Source organism: Ziziphus jujuba, chromosome 2 (assembly GCF_031755915.1).
Source record: "Ziziphus jujuba cultivar Dongzao chromosome 2, ASM3175591v1".
NCBI classification, from domain to species: domain Eukaryota; kingdom Viridiplantae; phylum Streptophyta; class Magnoliopsida; order Rosales; family Rhamnaceae; genus Ziziphus; species Ziziphus jujuba.
Genome location: NC_083380.1, coordinates 28887171 through 28906816, shown reverse-complemented (window position 1 = coordinate 28906816; position 19646 = coordinate 28887171). Strand labels below are relative to the sequence as shown.

At 36.3% G+C, this 19646-nt stretch overlaps 2 protein-coding genes across 2 annotated transcripts in view; both read right to left on the bottom strand.

Annotated features, from left to right (window-relative positions):
- The window catches only part of LOC112489221 (putative disease resistance RPP13-like protein 1), a 50817-nt gene that overhangs the window by 4107 nt on the left and 27064 nt on the right, over window positions 1–19646 (bottom strand). The window lies entirely within an intron of this gene.
- On the bottom strand, window positions 8998–11122 carry LOC132800598 (nuclear pore complex protein NUP98A-like). Its single transcript, XM_060814676.1, has 2 exons — window positions 10419–11122; window positions 8998–9696 (listed from the first exon to the last, which is right to left on the bottom strand). Exons 1-2 carry the CDS (start codon window positions 11062–11064, stop codon window positions 9629–9631), a joined length of 714 nt encoding a protein of 237 aa, XP_060670659.1. The 5' UTR covers window positions 11065–11122; the 3' UTR covers window positions 8998–9628.

The window sequence follows — 19646 nt, the reverse complement described above, 5'->3', positions numbered from 1 at the left end:
CGCAGACAAATAAGCTGTAAATAAGTAGACAATGACTTATTTATATATGGAAAATTGTTTTTTTACATTACAATTAAATAATGAATCACTTCTCGCCCTATTAGGCTTCTGATACGCGTAGTTGAGCATAAAAGAGTGAATATTAAAAAATTTCCTAATTATTTTTGGAGGAAAATGATTTTCTCTTAAAAAATGAATTACTTTTGTTGTGTATTTTCTTTTTTCTTTTTTTTTTTCTTTATACTTTTTTTTTGCATCTCAATTGAATCTAACATCCAAAAATAGAGAACCATTTATTCTTAAATTTCAAAATCCAATTTTTTATTTTATTTTTCTTTAAAAGAAAAAACTTATTCTAACTTTTAGAACAAAGAAAATACTATATATTATCTAAAATTAGTTGAAATTTTCTATGTCAGTCACAACTTTGCCAATTTCTATAACCAGCAAAGCGAAAAAGCAAAAAAGGATTAGGAGGTTGTAGAGAGATGAACAAAATTAAAAGAAAAAAGCATTGCACTAAAAAGGAAAAAAAAAAATCTACATATCTACAACCCGAGTGAAGTGAATTAAATCTCATATCCATATCCATACTAATACAAGTCATATCTATAACCATGTCTAAAGACATTAAATTTTCAAAAATCATGCCAAAATAGTGACGTTGAAAGAAAGTAAAAATGTATTAGGGAAAACTTAGTAAAAATGTAAGACTTCCATAAAATTTGAAATTGCAACGGGAAGGCAGAGGTAGGAAGGGTAGGGCAAATACCCATTATATATGTAAAGGTAGTGTTAAAAAAAATATATATATATATATATATATATATATATTGTTTTTGAAAACAGTAAAACACTTATAGGTTGGGAAAAATGTAATTTCACTAAAATTATTGTAATCTCCAGCTTGGTCATTTATACGGCTTGCAATTTACTGTTAAAACAATGTGACTTTTTTTTTTTTTTTTTAGGGTAAATGTTAAAACAATGCGACTTGAGTAGTGAGAAAAAATGGATATTTATACTTTCAGGGGTCCAAAAATTGAAATATTATTGGATGCGTTTATATATAGCTATAGTGGATTAGGTGGTAGGAAGTCGACGGATCTATCATATTTGCTTGTAGGTGTTACGGATTCGATTTCTAACAAGCTCCATTTAAGCTTTGATGTGGATTTCACATGTTAAATATTGTGAAAATGGACGATAAGGGCAGTCAGATGGTAGTAGACTGGGCAATCTGTAGACTTCTACATGATTGTAAATGTAACACCCCGTCCCAAATCGCACCGGAATCCGTGCACGTTGACCGAGGTTGACTGTTGACCGTTGACCGATGGGGCAAAAGTTGACTTTTTGCTCCAGTTGGAATTTCGAGTTGACCAGGGTACCGTGGTGAAGTGCACGATGCCCTGAGTTCGTAGACTGGTGGCACGTCGAAAACGGAGCTACGGTTTAAAAGTTATGAGCAAAACAAGTTGCGGTCCAAACTGTCCAAGGGGTGCCAGAGTTGACTTTTTATTTATGGGGAAATGAGCTTTGACTCGTGCATGGTTGTGAAGTGCTCGTCAATACGAGTTCACAGACTAGCGGTACGCTCAAAACGGACATCCGGTTAAAAAGTTATGGACGTTTGAAGTTTACCGGATACCGTAATATTTTAATGTTTTTGAGTCGATGAACAGTGAACGCCACGTGTCAGCTTCTGATTAGTCCACATGGCATGAACAGTGTCACACAGGGGTTTTTATTTGATAAAATTCTCGGGGAAGAGAGAGAAAGAGAGAGAGGAGAGAGAAAGAGAGAGAGAGAGTCCGCCGGCCGTTGGAATTTTTCAACTTTTCCGGCCGATCTACAGTACACGCACCGGCCAGAAAGTTTCCCCTCCCCATTTCCGGCAAAACCTCCAAGTTTCACGGCGAACGGCCGCCGGACGCGCCCGGATCGGACGTCCGAAGATCGGCGGCAAGTTTTTCCCCTCCACCGCCGGCCATCGCAAATCGACCCACTTCCGGCCATTTTCCGGCCACACGCGCTGTACACCCTTGATCCTCTCCTCAAGTCCGGCCGACCCACCAAAAATCACGGCCATCGGACCACCAACGCGCCGGGATCGGAGCGTTTTCCGGCGAGGGGCCGGAAATCTTCCAACTGTGATTTCTCCACCGTCCGGCCTCCGTTTTGCCCACCGTCGGTCCCGTTGGGTTGCTCTCCTCACAATCTACAAATCTGCAAAAAATCACAGCCAACGGCCACCGCACGCGCCGCCGCCGGCGACGGTTGCCGGTGACCGCGGAAGCTCGCTGGAAAGTACTGTTCCGGCGAGTACCCGAAATTCTGGCCGGCTCCAGTCCAATGTGTTCGACCTCCTGAACCTGAATCCGGCATCCGTTTCCGCCAATTCGCGATGGTTTGGGAGAATTGTGGAGCCGAAACCCGAAAAGCTTTCCGGCGAGATTCCGACCCCGTCGGGTCCGATCACTGGAAAGTAAGACCGAATCCGTGATCCTCATCACGCGAGCTTCGATTCGGTATATAACTCGTAACCCTTTAGATATCGTTTGGTGTTCGCTCCCCGGGTACCCATTTGGGAATTACCCGATTAAAATATTAATATTTTTGGTTGGTGCACTGTGGTTGTTTAGGTGCGCGTACGAGTGGCGGAGTTGATCCCGATGAGGATCTTAGTTGATTTGCGTGCTCAAGGTGAGTGACCCACCTTCAAAAATTATTTTGGGCAATTAATTATGTTTAATTGGTATTTAAATTGGTATTTAAATTATGCTCATGTAGTGTGATTTAATTGTGGTTTTATTGTGGTTTAATTTATTTATTATGCATGAGCAAAGTATGTTTCGGTATTAATTGTACGTGGTTCCAGTATTAATTTTCCGGGCATAATTGGGTTAATATTTTATGAAAATATTTGTTTAAATTTTATAAATTATGCCCGCGGTATTTTTATGGTTGCATCTCGTACTTCGAGAAAATTGTGGTTTGTTGGTTATCAATGTTTCGTACGGGGTTATTGAATAAAAATATGTGGGATGGTAAGTGTGAGAATTAAATGTATTTCCCACGGTGGTTTTTGGAAAAACGGTACGGTTGGTTAATAATGTTTATTTTTAGACGCACTCATACAATATTAGTGTTCTGGTGTATGGTGTATGGACACGTGGTAGCACGCGGTTATTATGTGGTTTAGCGTGCGGTTATTACTTCACCCGTGAGTTGCCATTGGACCGTGGGCAGGCAAGTTTGTTATTGGCCACAGCCGCCCCCCTCCTTGGCCGGGTGATGGTTTCAGCAGCGGTACTGTCGGGACGCCGAAGTGACCGTTGCAGGTTTCTCTCTTTAACCCCCCCGCCAGTCAGTGCTCGGGACGCTGGGTATCGGAGGGCATCACCGGTATATGGTGTGGTGCGTCGGTGTAAATTGCAAAAAATGTTTTAAACCCCAAAGGTGTTCAAAATTATTTACTATAATTTATTACATTTTAATTATATTTGGGGTACTTATTTATTTATTTATTTGTTACTTGTTAAATTATTTAATCCCTTGGTTTTTGGGAGGTATGCACACTGGGTTTTGCGAAAAGGTTTTAAAAAGGGAACATTTCAAACGGAGCGATTGGTAAGAGTTTTGAGGGAAATTATTATTTTCCAACAGTTATTATTATTTATTTATTTATTAATTGTTGGTATTTGTTCTTTTCCTTAATTGCTATTAATATTATTTTATTATCACTAAAGGTGTTCAGGTCACTCACGGAGATGATTAGCATCTTACACTCTTAAATTCCGTTCCCTTAGGTGCAAGTGGTGGTACACGTTCTTCCGGAGTGAACCAAGTTTCCGCTGCTGTTGTGTTTCGAGAAGTACTTCTGTACCTTTTCATTTCAGTGTATTATTTCTTTCAGCCTTGTTGTATTTCTGTTGTTTAGTACTTCTTAAAGCTCTGTATACTATTGGAATACTTCTGTTTTTATTTATGCACTGGACTGTTGTTGTTTTTTAGAAGTGCTGAAATTTGTGGAACCAATTTGTAGTTTGTGGGAGGAATAAGGGGATGTTTTTTTTTTGAAGTGTGTTTTTAGTGCAGGTAATTTATGGTAAGTAAATCCCTTAGGGGAGGCTCTGCCGGATTTTCCATTGGAGGGTCCGGTAGGGTTTCCCTGGGATCAGGGCTTGTCTAGGGTTCCAGGGAATGAATTCTGGACGGGTCCTGAGAGTAAAGATATAACTACTAATGACTTATAGTTTCTCAAAACCTAACCGAAGATACTCACCAAGAAATTCTTTTTTTTCAAGCAAAAAAAAAATAGACAAATTATTTTTTTCTTAAAAAAAAAATATTATTGGCTAAGTACTTTTAATATGATGGCTAAGTACCTTTAGTATGTGATTCAAAGGAAAAAAAAATGGTAAATAAATGAGCAAATTATACAATTCCGGTCCATAAGACAGCTAAAGAACTGTCTTTTTGGTAAATAGAGCTAAGTAACTATGTCATACAATAGTCTCCACCAAAACAGTCCAAGTAAAAGCTATTATATCAAATCTGAATTCAAATCGCCATCTTCAATATTAAATTATAATGAAAAAATATGACATATATGGCATACAATAATTACAAGTTCGAATTTTTATATCGCATAAAATATTAAATATGTATCCAATTTCATTCCAAAATTTATTTTATATATCTCATTTATGAAAGTACTGTAGAAACAATGTTAAGATGTAATAAAGAAAATATGATCAGAATAATCAAACATCACCCATATTTGACAAATATTAAATTATTTACAAAATAATGAGTACATTTGTCCGGGGGATAGTCTTCCATGTGAAAGGTTTTAGGATGAAATCAATATTCGATGATAAAATAAAATAAACTAAAAAGATTTGGGGCCAGAGTGAGTAGAGAGGACCGAGAGGTTTGCTAAGCAAGTATGATCCATGATGAAAAAGGTGATGTAAAGGCCAGCTTTGCTCATCTATAGGAAATTTTATGAAGAAAATTGAAGTAGGCCATGTTTCAATAATCCACGGTTATTGAGCTTTCAAAAATGGTGGAAAATGGATTAGGGAGGAAGAGAAAGAAAGGATTGCACTTTCTATCTTTATTCAACCAATTCAATTGAAGTAAAATATTAATCTGCAAGCATTACAAAAGAGAAAAGAATATATATTAATTTAGAAATATTTTTTAAAAAGAATCTTTTATTCCCTCTTTTATCTTCAATCCCAAGCAAGAAAGATAATCACCACACGGTCTCTTATTGCAAAAATAATTTTCAACAAAACTTGTGCTAACAGAAGTCCATATGGTATTTGGGGATTGAAAAGCCCACTACGCCCTGTAAATATAGGAGCATGTCATGTATATCGTCTTTGTTACTTGCAACACAAGTTTTGTCCTATAACATTGTTCTTTTGTTTATATTCATAGCAAACAACAAGGACATGTCATGCAATTTCATCATTTTTATCATATTCATCTTCTCTAATCTATATTGTCTTTATTTTCCTATTAAACATGGAAAGAGAGGCAGACCAAGCTCTATTCTTACTTTAATGATTTGACTTGCATGTGGTTATGTAAATTTACAGCAGCTATGGGGAATAAGGAATTCATCTAAACGAGTTAAGAATTGAAAATTGAAAAAAATAATAAATAATAGTAATAATGATAGATAAATAAATAAATTCTCATTTTGCTCTTTATTCTTCCTTCTTCTACTTTTTTATTAAAAAAAAAAAAGAAAAAGGAAAAAACATTAATACATTTTTCGTTTATTCTTTAATTAAAAAATATACATGCATGTATGTGTTGATATTATCCTTAAAAATACCCAAAAAAGAAATGTATCTAGTTGTAATTAACCTTAATAATCAAGGGTTTTTTCTTTAATTTTTTTTTTAGTATTGACTTTGGAAAATTAATGAAATTATGAAAAGATATGGAGTTAAGGAATAAAACAAATGTTGTTTTCTTTTTCTTTTTTCTTTTTTATAAGAATTTTTGTCAAAAAATATGTATATATATATATATATATATTAGATGAGAATGCCATGGACAGCTCAAAAGTTTCTACATAAATTTAGGATCAAGGCCATGAAAAACTAGTAAATATCACAACCAAAGCTCTAACCATAATTCAAAAAAATATGCATTTCTTTCTCTGTCTTTTCTTTTTTCACATGTTGCATGAAAGTATTCTGAGTGTATAAGTGGACCTTATACAACTTCTCTCCTACATAAGTTTTGCTTAGTCCGGGTAACCAGCTAAAAGATCATCATATATTTAGAAAATTTCTACAATATATATATATGTGTGTGTGTGTGTGTGTGTGTGTGTGTGTGTGTAATGTATATAAGTATGTATAAACTATCTAAACCAGATTAATGGAATATTGCAACTCAAGAGAGAAAAAGTGAGGAAAAAAGAGAGAGCAATAGAAAATGGGGAATGTAAACCATTCTTCTTCTTCTTCTTCAGCAGATGATCATGATCATCATCAAAACCCTCCAATTCTATGAGGAGATGTTTTAACGAAATTTATGAGGAGATGCTTGTTGCAACAAAAGTGTAATATGAGAAAGGAAGAGTGCAACATGTAGAGAAACAAAGCTGCTGATATATTTCAACTCTACGTAGCTAATTATCATATGCTTTAAACATCCAGTAAATTGTTGGATCCAGTGTCTTAGATTGGAGTTCTATATATGTGTGTATATATATATAATTTCATTAACGTGAAAAATATGGTTTTATTACACAGATGAATTAACAAAGTCCATTATTCAAAATTTAAAGATTTGACATGATTAAATCCGTTATGAATGGGATGGAATGAATGCAATATATCAGAGCCACATGTTGAATAGCAGAGCAGCAACATTGGGGTAAAATTGAAATAAGAAAGCAGCTTTGTTAATTCATCCGTCTAATAAAAAACGAAGACTGACCGAATGAAGAAGCTGGCTAGAACTTTATTTCAAAAACAAAAAAGTTTCAAAAAATATAGTTGCGATCTGAGAAAACTTGGGAATGAAAGCTTATCACAAGTCACAACTCTAGATGCAATGTATAATCATCTAGTGAGCCGTAGAAGGTGAACTCTAAGTGGGAAGGGGGCGGAGAGGGCGGGGTGGTTTGCTAAGCGCTCACAAGTGTGGTGAATGATGACAAAGGTGATGTAAAGGACAGATACGCTGGTTTGTATAAATTTTGGAAGCAAAAATAGCTCATGGTTAGTTTAAAATAATTTATTAGCAATTAAGAAAAACAAAGTAACTCGTGGTTAGTGTTAAAATGCATTTTGCTCTTCTATAAGATATCACCACAAAATGGATAACCAAAAAAATTTGAAACTCTGTTCATAAAATCTCTCAGTTTTATTACATGAAAACTTAGTAAACGAGTCCAGACCTCCGTTGCTTGTCCAACTCAAAAACAGCATTGACAAAGAAGAAGAGGAAACAAAGAATGAAAAAGACAGAATTAGAAGTTTTGGGTATGGTGCAGATACTTCAATACTCAAATTTAATAAATAATCAAGAAAGCTCCATTTGAATGGGGATGTCTAATTTCCGTTTAATTAAAGCAAAAGAGAAAGAGAATCTTACAGTTTTGTTTTTCTGGATCAAAAAATTTGAGCCACCTACAATGACAATAGGAGCATGCATATTAGAACAATCCTTACTAAAGGAAAATATATTGTATGAAAAACAGGGAAATATCCTGCTTGATGATAAATACATAAATTAATTAAACCATAATATGCAAAAAGATTGTAGAAAAGAAATACCTTATTTTTAACTTTTCTTATATTAATCTTTTCTTTTCTTTTTTTTTTTTTTTGTGGTTTGGGGGGGGGGGGGGGGGTAGTGATTAGCTAAAAATGTGACTTGGAATTATTATGATTAACAAAGTAATAGAGGCCACTAATTGGACATGCAGAAATAATTAAGATGTTTAATTTCAATTTACACAAAGTATACACTTCGTCAAAAAATAAAAAAATTAAATAGCAATAATATAATAATAATAATATTCACAAAGTATACCATGCGATTAATTTCTTATCAGTAGCTTAGTATGTGTACTTACTTCGCAAAAGAATAATAATGTTAAGTATGTGATACATAGGAAAAAAAAATAATAAAAATTAAAAATAAAAATAAATTAATCTATTATGAACTTTGTTAAGTTAATCTCCTATCTGTGAAATTCTTTCAACTACTTTTAACAGAAAGGTTTGAAATTCCATTCTAAGATTTTCTTCTACGTATGTAAGTTCTAAAGAACTCAACTATTGAGTTATACAAAATATGGAATTATGATTTGTTTTTGATAGCTCGAAATGATTTCAGACCTCATATTACATTGTGTTAGATTGCAATTTTTAGTGCCCTTTAGTTTGAAAAAATTGCACTTTGATACAATTTGTTGCATTTTTTATACAGTTTTATTTGTTTCTCACTTCACCAATATTAAAGTGAATTGGTCCAATTTGTTGTATTTAAAGCCTCCAGTTTCATAAATTTGCATTTTAATATCCTTTAATTTAAAATTTTGCATTGGATCATAATCCAAAAAGACATAAATTACAACATTTTAAATTTAAGAATCTAAAAGGCAACTCGCCAAATTTGTTTTTGTTCAAATAAAAAGATGAATATAGCCAAAAGAGACAATTTCAATCATTAAACTGCCCAAATTTGTCCATCCAATCTATTTCCTATTCCATTATCCAAAGCAAGTAGACACCCAACCAAGAGCAAATTAAGAAAAGCCAACCAAGACCAAACTAACGGAAAAGGAAATCTGATCAGAAATATTCTATAACCCAAAACTCATCAATTACTCAGTGATGTAAAGTGCCAAAACAAAAAAACAAAAAACAAAAAAAAAAAAAAACAAAAAAAAACAAAAAAAACAAAACAAAAAATCCCATAAATTCTATACAAACACAAAAACGAATCGTCCATGTAAACAATCACCTCCCGGTTGTTGAACCGAACTAGCGACTCCATATCAAGCCTTCTCACATCTGTCTCACCCAAGAATTTGATGCTACCATAACCATGTCGTCCGATCACAAAATCCTTGACGTGACAGCAGAATCCTCTGCCGCTGGTTTCCTTGGTTGCCAATTCTTGGATTCCTGGCTCCGTATAGTAGTCAGAGCCTGGTCGCAGCTTTGGCATTAATGCATCAATATCTGCAGCACCATGCTCATACACCACAATAGCAGCAGCAGCTTCAAAACTATTTCCATTCTCCTCCATTGGTGTACAAGTAGCATCCTTTATCGGGGATGCCTTGTCAAAAGTAGAATTCAACTGACAAGTGATAAATGCTCTTGGGTTATCCCTAGGACAAATGACAAGTTCTTTTGGTATGTAGTCTGTTTCTTCATCAACAATAACACTGAAAAATGGAAACTTTGGACGACCATCATTCTTAGGATGATATTTGGTTGCAGGCATCCACCTGGTCCGCCTTTGTGATAAGTGTAGTTGAGAAGTTAATGATGATGATATTCTAGCAGGAGCTGCAACAGCAGGTTTGTCTAATACAGGCATGCTAGATATTCCATATTGAACTCCATGATCATTAATTGACATTTGAGGCATTGCTGGTAGTGTGCCAAATGGATTTGTTGCAACTGGTGTTGGGTTTGGCTGTATAACAGCAGAGCTTTTAGTGGCAGACAATTGTTCAAAGTTATTCTCACCAAAAATTAGAGATTGGGAGGGTGAAGAAGCACTTAGTGATGGAGTGCTTGAAAACATGTTAGTACTTACTGATGGAGTGCCCCAGAACATGTTTACCAATCCAGTAGAAGGATAGTCACTGTGGAATATTTTTGATGGGACAAAGGAAGAAGTTGTAGTTGGCCTAAAAGAAGAGGTAGTTTTTCCAAATGAAGTTGTAGAGGGATTGAAGATACTAGTTGTAGTTGGTCCAATTGATTGCACAATCAACGACGTTGGGCTTGATGAAACAAATGTCGATGGTGAAACAGATGTTGATGGAGACGAACTGTATGGAAATTCTACTGAAGTTGTAAAACTATGATTTGTAAAACTACCATGTTGAGTTTTTGGAGAATATAGATTAGAGAACAGAGTTGAAGATGTTTGACCAGCTAATGTTGGTGAAGAAGCCGAAAGGAAGTTTGACTGTGTAGTCGATGAAGACGACTGAGCAGCATTGAGTGGGAGGGGACGTGGTCCAATTGAAGTTGTAGAGGAGGGGTTGAAGATGCTAGAATTGAATTCAAATGAAGGGATTGATCCTTGAACTGGAGTAGGAGTAGGAGTAATCACTGATTGCTCAAATGATGATGATGATGATGGAGATGCAGTGGAGGGAGGAAATTGTAGTGAAGTTGTAAAACTACCTGGAGACTGCTGCTTTGGAGCATTTAAATTGGGAAACAGAGATGGAGTTGATGTTTGACCCAATGTTAATGTTGGTGAAGGAAAGTTTATCCGAGAAGACGAAGTATCAGCACCTTTATCTCGCGACTGATAGTTATCCCATCGCAGCTCCTCGTGGCTTTTATCTTTATGAAAAGGCATGGCTGATATTGACTCTAACTTTTCTACTACTGGTACTGCTCCACCTTTATCTCCCAACTGATAGTCGTCCCATCTCAGCTCCTCATGGCTTTTATGTTTATAAACAGGCATGGCTGATATTGACACTAACATTCCTAGTGCTACTGCTCCACCATTATCTGGTTCAGGTGTTGTTGGTGCATAACATGTCATTCGGCTTCCCCCACCACGTTGGCCACCACCAGAACAACCAAATGTTGTTGTTGTTGTTGGTGTTGTGGACTCATGGGCTCCAAAAGCTGGTGAAGAAGAAGAAGATGAAGATTGGGCTACACCAAAAACACCAGTTGATGAATTACCACCGAATATGGTGGAACTGCCTGTTTGACCACCAAAACCATTATTGGCTGTAGCATTGCTCGAGTGGGACCCAAATGGACTACTAGATGACTGCCCAAAAAAAGGGTTATTCGTAAAACCAAACATCTTTCTTTCCTTATACTAATTATGAGGCTGCAAACCAGTAATTAAGAGGTTGTGAATATCCCAAGCCTTGATCTTTTGAGAGAATATTGAGAGAATGAGAAAGTAGTAGAAAAAGGAAGAGGAGTCGCTTCTTTTTATAGAGTCTAGGTAAAGAGAAACAGAGAACCAAAGAAATAATTACTTTATTATGAAACAGTCTGGGTAAACAGAAACAGAGAACCAAAGAAATAATTACTTTATTATGAACAGTACAACACACATATATACAGTGTACAAAGAGACGTGCATGGAGTGATCTTAATCATGATAAGGATTACTATAAGGAAACGTAAACAATAACCAACAGATAAGATACGTGCTGTTTACTGGGGCTGTGTCACAGTCGCGTTGCGTTTAACTTAAGTCCCCTGCACCGCCATACGTACATGTCTTCCGTTGCAAGTAATTTTAAAAATAAATAAATAAAAACTTTCAAACTAATATGGAAATCATAGTTCGACATAAAATATGCAATACTATTTTATCTTTTATTATGTCAAACAATGATATAAAATTTCTCAAAAAATTATAATATAAAATATCCATTCATTATACTAAATATTTTGCATTTTAAAAGGCCAAAGTTTATTCTTGCAAAATTTCCAAAAACAGAAAAAAAAAATCCAAAATTTACACGGTTGAGATATTATTGTATGAGAGCCGCGTTGCCTTAAAGTTAAGCCCCGCAGCAATGTCATCCATTTAACAACTTTCAAATTAAAAATTCACCAAACTAAATAAATAAATAAAAATCCAAATTAAAAGGTACTAAATTCCAATTAACCTTATTATACGTTGTTAACACATCGAAATTGAATTCTTTTTTCATCGAGTTTCTCACTATTTATACCAACTTGAGCTATTTTATTTACGATTCAGCTCTCCTCCAATTTACAAGTGTAGAAACACATGACAGGTGTATAACAGATGGCATGCTTGGGTTGAATTCAAGTGGCATCTGTTGAAAGCCCTTTTTACTTGTAGCTTTTTCTGAAGGTCCCAAGCTGGCTAGAAGGATGGAATTTCCCACTATGAATCGTCTTCCTGATGGGTCTCGCGGGAGTAGCTTTTGTATTTTTAGAGTGGTATATGTCAGGACCCATCCAGAATTCCTTTCCGGAACCCTAGACAAGCCCTGATCCTAGGGAAATACCACCGAACCCTCCAACGAAAAATCCGGCAGCACCTCCCCTAAGGGTAGAACTTACCACAAATTTCCTGCACCGAAAACACACTTCTATAAATATCCCCTTATTTCTCCCACATTACTATAATTTGTTTCCACAATTTACAGCATTTCAAAAAAATAACAACAACTCAGTGCATAAATAATAACTACACGTCCAATACAGTATACAGAGCATTATACAATAAATGTGGAATTAATACAGTAACAGATGAAGTATTACAAAATAGAGAGGAAAAAGGGAAGAAAATACTTCTTGGACTTTCGGCAACGAACTGAGACGTTGGGCTCGCCCCGGACAATCAAGGTCTCCCAACCTGGACCTAGGGGAACGGAATTGAAAAATATGAGATGCTAATCATCTCAGTGAGTAACCCTAACTACTGCACACTTTTAATATTAATAATATAACAAATATTGGAATTTAATTAATACCAATAATTAGATAGATAATAAATAATAAACAATTCAAGTAATATTTTCTCTCAAAATCCTCACTATTCACTCCGTTGGAAATGTTCCCCTTTTAAAACATTTTCACAAAACCCAGTATTCGTACCTCCCGAAAACCAAGGGATCAATTAATTTAGTAAACAATAAATAAATAACTACCCTAAATATAAATAAAACGTAATAAATTATAATAAATAAATTTTGTACTCTTTGGGGTTTGAAATTTTATTTGAAAATTTACACTTGACGCACCACACCATATACCAGTGATGCCCTCCGATACCCAGCGTCCCGAGCACCAACTGGCGGGGAGATTAAAGAGAGAAACTTGCAAACGGCACTTCGGAGTCCCGACAATACCGCTGCTCAAACCGTCATCCTGGCCAAGGAGGGGGGCGGCTATGTGCACTATATCAAATTTGCCTGCCCACGGTCCAATGGCAACTTACAGGAGACATAATACTTGCGCGCTAAACCACATATATATACCAGAACATCAATATTGTATGAGTACGTCTAAAATAATTATTAAATCAATTATAACCGTACCGTTCTTTCCAAAATTACCGTGGGAAATATACCAAATTTTCACACTTACCATCCCACATATTTTCATTTAACAAACCGGTACGAAACATCGATAACCAATAAAACCATAATACGAGGTTCGACAAATAAAATACTAAGGGCATAATTATAAAAATCAAACCACCACTTTAAACAAATATTTTCACAAAATATTCAAACCAATTATGCCCAAAAATAATATAAAATCCAGACACAATTAATTGCTAAAAATACTTGCTCATGTGTAATAAATACCATTTAATCACAATAAAATAATAATCGGGAATTTCTTAGTGACCCTAAAATTCCATTTAGCACCAACGGATAAATATATATAAAATAATATTTTTCCTGATTATATTTAAAGTACACCACATGAGCATAACTGCAGATATCAAATTAACACGACATAAATATAATTAATTACCCCAAAAATATTTTCAAAGGTGGGTCACTCACCTGGAGCACGCAATTAACCTAAGATCCACCATGAGATCAATTCCACGACTCACCGGCGCTCCTAGAACACAATTCACACATAGTCAAATAAATTAATATTTTATTCCGATAAATAATACCCGATACACGGGGGTTAAACACAAATGTTAACCAAAATTGTCTAATAATATACCGAATCAAAGCTTGTGGAACGAGGATCGCATTACCGGTCTCCATTGACCCCAATTCAGCCGGTGGTGGCCGGAATTTGGCCGGAAAGTTTTGGCCAAATTTAAACTTGAGGGATCTCTCAAACAGTGGGGATTTTGGGCAATCTAACCCCGGAAATGGACTCAGAGGGGTCGAAAATGGTGAAATAGAGGTATGGGTCGAGTTGGGTTGGCCGGAAACGGTGAGAATCGCCGGAAAAACTTAACCGGCCGCCGCCGACTTCACCGGACCGATCTGGGCGCGTCCGACGGCGACTGGCCGGGAATATTGGAGGTTGAGGTCGCGGGGAGTTGGGATTCATCGGTGGCCGATGCGTGTGGCCGTCCGGCGACTGAAATCCAGCCAAACGGTTGGTCAAAGAGAGAGGGGGAGAGAGTCAAAGGAGAGAGAGAGAGAGAGAGAGAGAGAGAGAGAGAATTCCTCGTTGGTTTTTTTTTTTTACGGGCTCGGGGAAGAAGGAGAAGAAAAGAAAAGGAAAAGAAAAGAGAAGAAGATGTTTTCCCACGTGGGGAAAAGAAAAAAAAGAAAAAAGAAAAAAGAAAAGAAAAAGAAATAAAAGGAAATAATTTAAAATTAATTAAACAATATTAAAAATAATATTATTACATAAAGCAACAATAATAAAATAATTTGATATTAAACATGGTTGACATGTGGCATCTCAACATAGTGACACATTGTTACATTTATTAAGTCACACGTGGCACATCGTTACACGTTTAAAATAATATTAAAATAATACAGTATTTGAAAAACTCTACAGGTCCATAACTTTCAAACCACATGTCCAAATTAAGCGTGCCGCTAGTCTATGAACTCGTATCGACTAGCACTTTACAACCATGCATGAGTCAAAGCTCAACTTTGCATGAATAAAAAGTTAACTCTGGCACCCTTGGACAGTTTGGATCTCAATTTGTTTTGCTCATAACTTTCAAACCGTAGCTCCGTTTTCAATGTGCTACTAGTCTACGAACTCGTGCCAACGTGTACTTTGTAACGGTACCTTAGTCAACCTAGAATTCCAACCGGAACAAAAAGTCAACTTTTGACCCCTCGGGTCAACGGTCAATGATCAAAGTCAACAGTCAATGGTCAACCTCGATCAAAGTTGGATAATTTTCGGTGTACTTCGGGATGGGGTGTTACAATCTTCCCCCCTTACAAAAATTTCGTTCTCGAAATTTTTTACGTCGCTGAAACGCATAAAAATATTGATTGCGGATTTGTGCCTCGAGCTTCCACGTCACTTTCTCGACTAGATTAATTCACCACGAGACTTTTGATCTGAGAAAATAGTCTTACTAATCCATCAGCATTCTTCATGATTTAAAATCTGAACTGGTCGCTCCTTACACGACCGGTCTTCGATGTCCTTTCGTAGCAACAATACGTGAGTTACGCTGCATACCCATGTCTGCTTTCCCGAAAGTACTAACTTGCATGCCACAAAACCAATTCTTCCAATGACCCTGTAGAACCAATGTAACAAGAACTTGGCCCTCTGTCAACCAAAGCGTACGATTCTCTTCTACGGAGATAATTTCAAAAACTTAATCTCGGACTTCGAATTCAACATCTTTTCCATGCATGTCGGCTTAACTCATGTGTCGATTCCTGAGCGATCTTCAACTCCTTGGATGACTTTCGCCTTATTCATAGTCATTCGTAGGTGTTTGCATCCAATTCAGGTTGGTCGTCGTACGGTGCTCCTCCTTACCTACTTCACTCCAATATAGTGGGGTTCGATGCTGTCTTCCATATAGAATCTCATACGAAGACACCTCGATGCTCGCTTGGTGGCTAATATCATAACAAATTCTATCGATGCCAATTGCTCAAACCAGCTTCTTTCGACATTGCATAATGCATGGTCTCAACATAACTTCCAAGTGTGAATTCTGCACTTTGCTTGTCCATTGGCCTGTGGTGGAAGGCGATGCAGTCGTTAAGTCTTGCTCCAAGTGTATCTGTATACACACAACTGTATAGCTCTTCTCCCGAACCTGAGCAGCTTAACTTAGCAAGTATAATAGAGTCCTCATCCACCATCACTGCACTACCATCACACCTAATGGTGAATTTTAACTTTGCTCTTGTGCAACCTTCCTCCTCATGCCCACATATTAAGGGTATTCAAACTAGGCCACGAGAACACGATCTACAAGTCTTGGTCATAGTCGAAAGCTAACCATAAAGTGCTTCTGAAGTATGCATCCCTAAATCAACAGCCAAGTAGAACTTTAATCGCTATCTGGATCTTGCTTGATTCTCTGAACGCTGTCGTATCTTCTCTTTGTGAACGTAATTTAAGCACGAAATCCATGTTTACATCTCCCCACTCGACACGGAATTGGGCAAGGATTGAAACTACCTCAACGTTTCTACTCCCCACTTTTACTTGTCGGTGACTTAAGTACCTTTATTCGAATCCTGTAACTTCTTTTATCGTGCCAAACCGTAATGTCATATAGTGAGCATTCCATACATCTTTGTACCCTTGGGGTGTATCACATACATTGAAGCACGTGCTTCCTTTAGGATCTTCTTTTTGAACTCAACGATATCCTACTCTTGGATTCTCAATTGGCGATACTTAAACCTTAAGTCGCTCTTGGAAAAACCATAACATAGAACAAATAATAAAATATATATTTTTAAAATATACCACCAACATAAAATATACACAATTTATCAATCCAAATTAAAGTTCCAAACTTCTTCAAAATCAAAATATAATTTATGAAATTTACTAATTAAATCAATGAAATAATAAATAATACGAAAATTATTTTAAAATACCTTAACTTGCATAGGCAATTGTTAAAACTCCACATCGGAACAATAATAAAAGCATGAATAAATGCATAAAATCATATCTTAAAATCCATAGCATAAAATGAAATATGCACACTCGTAATGGAGGTACGTACAATACCTTCTACATACTACGTGATCCATGATTCCAACTATCGCCGACACTCTGCTACCAATACAAACCAGGGTGGTTGCCTATATTGGCCATCCGATCCCCTGGACTCGTAGGCAACATGATTATGGGGCTAGCTCTACATGGACCACATTGGTTCGCCGCCTTCGTATGGTGCAGTATAATATCAAACAATATAACATACAAATACATGTACGAACATAAACAAAAATACTTGAATAAAACACTCTTAATTTCAAATATCACTTTGAAAAGTATTTAATTTTTGATAATCGATCGGAAAAATATTTTGACGCCTTAAAATTGATCGACACACATTCATACTCGGCAACAAGTATCAATTATGGGTGGTGACCTTGCTAACTCGTTGATAGCCGATACACACCCTTAGGCAATCATCTTTCTTCTCCATGAACGGAACAGATGTCATTCACGATGATAAACTTGACCTAGTAAAACCTTTATTAACCAAATCTTACGGTTAAGCCTTTCAGTCCTTTAACTTTACTGGAGTCGCATGGCATGGTGGTACTGAAATAGATCGATGTCCAAAACCAAATCAATAATGATTCGATATCCCTTTTACGGTCGTAATCCAGATAACTTGCTGGGAAAATACTTTCGAATTGCTTCCCACTATTAGCGGTTCCAACGCTCACCATCTTCTTTGGCATCAACCACCTGGGCCATAGGCCCTTAACAACCATTCTCCGATAGCTCCTTACAATGACAGCAGAAATTAACCTCCGTAAAGACTTCCTAACTCCTCCACAAAGCACCACTTCAGGTAAGCTGAATCACTTTAACTTTACTCTTTTATGCCAGTGGTCCATAACATAAGAACTACTCAATCCATATCTAGGACCACTTCGGATCCCAAAAAGATTCAAAGATTTCAATCTGCCCCATTACTTGACCTTCGAAAAGAAAGGCAATCTTCAACCATCGACTAGGCCATAGGAATTCCCCGTTAGGATAGGTGATTCTAATTGACACCCTCGAAGATTAGAGTTATTCAAACTCGGACAACGAATTTCCTTCGAGACAAAGGGAAAGAACGTTTTAAGACGAGTAAAACGAAAGATTAGACACGGATGGGATGCACAACAATGCACAGTTCCTTAGGAATGCTAGAACCTAGAGCTCTGATACCAACTGTCAGGACCCGTCCAGAATTCCTTCCTGGAACCTTAGACAAGCCCTGATCCCAGGGAAATACCACCGAACCTTCCAACGGAAAATCCGGCAGCACCTCCCCTAAGGATAAGACTTACCACAAATTTCCTGCACCGAAAATACACTTCTATAAACATTCCCTTATTCCTCCCACATTAATACAATTTGTTTCCACAATTTACAGCACTTCAAAGAAATAACAGCAACTCAGTGCATAAATAATAACTACACGTCCAATACAGTATACAATAAATGTGGAATTAATACAGTGACAGATGAAGTATTACAAAATGGAGAGGAAAAAGGGAAGAAAATACTTCTTGGACTTTCGGCAACGAACTGAGACGTTGGGCTCGCCCCGGACAATCAAGGTCTCCCAACCTGGACCTAGGGGAACGGAATTGAAAAATATGAGATGCTAATCATCTCAGTGAGTGACCCTAACTACTGCACACATTTAATATTAATAATATAACAAATATCAGAATTTAATTAATACCAACAATTAGATAGATAATAAATAATAAACAATTAAAGTAATATTTTCTCTCAAAACCCTCACTATTCACTCCGTTGGAAATGTTCCCATTTTAAAACATTTTCACAAAACCCGATATTCATACCTCCCGAAAACCAAGGGATCAATTAATTTAGTAAACAATAAATAAATAACTACCCCAAATATAAATAAAACGTAATAAATTATAATAAATAATTTTTGTACTCTTTGGGGTTTGAAATTTTATTTGAAAATTTACACTTGACGCACCACACCATATACTAGTGATGCCCTCCGATACCCAGCATCCCGAGCACCGACTGGCGGGGAGATTAAAGAGAGAAACTTGCAAATGGCACTTCGGCTTCCCGACAGTACCGCTGCTGAAATCGTCATCCCGGCCAAGGAGGGGGACGGCTATATGCACTATATCAAACCTGCCTGCCCACGGTCCGATGGCAACTCGCGGGAGACATAATACTTGCGCGCTAAACCACATATATATACCAGAACACCAATACTGTATGAGTGCGTCTAAAATAATTATTAAATCAATTATAACCGTACCGTTCTTTCCAAAATTACCGTGGGAAATATACCAAATTTTCACACTTACCATCCCACATATTTTCATTTAACAAACTGGTACGAAACATCGATAACCAATAAAACCACAATTTTTCTCATAATACGAGGTTCGACAAATAAAATACCAAGGGCATAATTATAAAAATCAAACCACCACTTTAAACAAATATTTTCACAAAATATCCAAACCAATTATGCCCAAAAATAATATAAAATCCAGACACAATTAATTGCTGAAAATACTTGCTCATGTGTAATAAATACCATTTAATCACAATAAAATAATAATCGGGAATTTCTTAGTGACCCCAAAATTCCATTTAGCACCAATGGGTAAATATATATAAAATAATATTTTTCCCGATTATATTTAAAGTACACCACATGAGCATAACTGCAGATATCAAATTAACACGACATAAATATAATTAATTACCCCAAAAATATTTTCAAAG

Coding starts and splice junctions, on each gene's coding strand:
- LOC132800598 (XM_060814676.1), bottom strand. CDS start 11,064: ATGTTTGGTTTTACGAATAACCCTTTTTTTGGGCAGTCATCTAGTAGT. Junction 9,697..10,418: donor TCCAAAGCAGCAGTCTCCAG/GTAGTTTTACAA, acceptor GCTGTTATACAG/CCAAACCCAACACCAGTTGC.